The 1,662-nt window shown below is 53.4% G+C and overlaps 1 protein-coding gene across 7 annotated transcripts in view; it reads right to left on the bottom strand.

The window, feature by feature from the left end:
- The window catches only part of RHOT1 (ras homolog family member T1), a 90,808-nt gene extending 89,153 nt beyond the window's left edge, over positions 1–1,655 (bottom strand). For 6 of the 7 annotated variants that reach the window (XM_006154363.1, XM_006154365.1, XM_006154367.1 and 3 more), the window contains exon 1: positions 1,594–1,655. In XM_006154363.1, coding sequence (XP_006154425.1) covers positions 1,594–1,630 — 37 coding nt within the window. In that variant the 5' untranslated portion in view covers positions 1,631–1,655. The remainder of the gene's footprint in view (positions 1–1,593) is intronic. The other variant, XM_027774146.1, reaches the window with a different exon arrangement.
- Between the last annotated feature and the right edge of the window lie 7 nt (positions 1,656–1,662).

Raw genomic sequence — 1,662 nt, 5'->3', positions numbered from 1 at the left:
TCCCTACCTTGCTCTAATTGTATTAGCATGAATCCTATGTTAAAAATACCTTCCTGAACTTTGTCAAGGAAGTCCATGCAAAATACAGGTTAAGATATAAATAAAAATGAAAATTCACAACTGCAAACCAAAAAGTAAACTATTATGTCTGACTAAGCTTACTTCCAAATTCTGATTCAAAAAGAGTTCTCCAAAGCTAGGTGAACAGGGATGTCAATGAACATCAAGGAACATTACATGTAAAATGTGTAAAAATGTGTCAATCTCGGTAGTGCAACTCAAAGTGACCTGAAAGGGCTACTCAAGAATAGAATGTGGTTTAGAACCGATTGCTCCAAACCAGCAATGGCAGAGCATTAACTGATGTACGGGAAAACAATCCCGTCCTTCCCAGCCCACTTTCTATTTATTTTAGATCCAGCGATTGAGTCATGCAACTTGCACCGTGATATCAAGAAAGCCCTGTTCTGTCGTCATGTCATTGAACAGAGGCATTTCTCCATTATTATATCTTCAAAAGGAGAAACCTAAGAACCCTGTAGGGAGTCTGCTGTAACCGTGTGTGTGTGTGTGTGTGTGTGTGTGTGTGTGTGTGTGTGTGTGTGTGTCTGAGTCTTGTGAACCTGTTATTTATAAATTAACTGCTAAGTAAACTAAGGAACAACCAATGCTTAAGAGGGCAAAAAACTAGGCTTTAAGGTAACAGTAACTGCCTCAACTAAAGGACCCTCCCCAATAATTACCATTCATTGTGCACTTGTACAACTTGAAGTTGAGAGTCATTTTTTGAGGAAATATCGCGAGTACCAGGAGTTATTTCAATGCAAAGTTCAAATGGGGTGGGGGGAGGTGACTCCAAACGAGGAGGGAGCGAGGACTGAGAGAATTTTAAAAATCCAACCAACTGACCTTGCCCACAAGTGGAACAGTTCCGCACCCCTCCCTCTAGCTACCCCCGGAGCCGGTCACGCAATCCCAACTGGCCGGTCCGCCCGTCCCAGCACCTGCCAGGCAGTGACAGGGGAGTCTCCACGGAAGACGCGAGGGCCTGAAAGGAGGCGGCCTGGGAAATGGCCAGGCCCCGGAGGGAAGGATTCGAAGAGGAAGAGGAGGAGAGGACCTTCGGACGACCAATCGGGCGGCCAGGGTCTCCCGGGGACACGACTGGGAGGACTAGGGCACAGAGAGGGAAGGTCTGAGGAAGGCCCAGGAGGGTGAGAGGATGCGGGTCACCGGCGGGCAGCGGGCCTGAAAGGAGGCGGCCTGGGAAATGGCCAGGCCCCGGAGGGAAGGATTCGAAGAGGAAGAGGAGGAGAGGACCTTCGGACGACCAATCGGGCGGCCAGGGTCTCCCGGGGACACGACTGGGAGGACTAGGGCACAGAGAGGGAAGGTCTGAGGAAGGCCCAGGAGGGTGAGAGGATGCGGGTCACCGGCGGGCAGCCGAAAGGAAGAGCCAAGGGGCTGGGGCGCCGGGGAGAGCGAAGGGCGCGGGCAGCGAGGGCCGGGGCCGCAGGGGCAGGGGCTGCAAGGGTCGGGGCGGCGGGGACAGAGGCTGCGGCGGCCGCGGCGGGCCCGGGCACGCGGACTCACGTTCTCCCACCAGAAGGATCCGCACGTCTTTCTTCATGTCCGCGGCTCGCAGGGGCCGGCGGGGGCCCC

Source organism: Tupaia chinensis, unplaced genomic scaffold (genome assembly GCF_000334495.1).
Source record: "Tupaia chinensis unplaced genomic scaffold, TupChi_1.0 Scaffold000407_1, whole genome shotgun sequence".
NCBI classification, from domain to species: Eukaryota; Metazoa; Chordata; class Mammalia; order Scandentia; family Tupaiidae; genus Tupaia; species Tupaia belangeri.
This window is presented reverse-complemented; position numbering and strand designations above follow the sequence as displayed.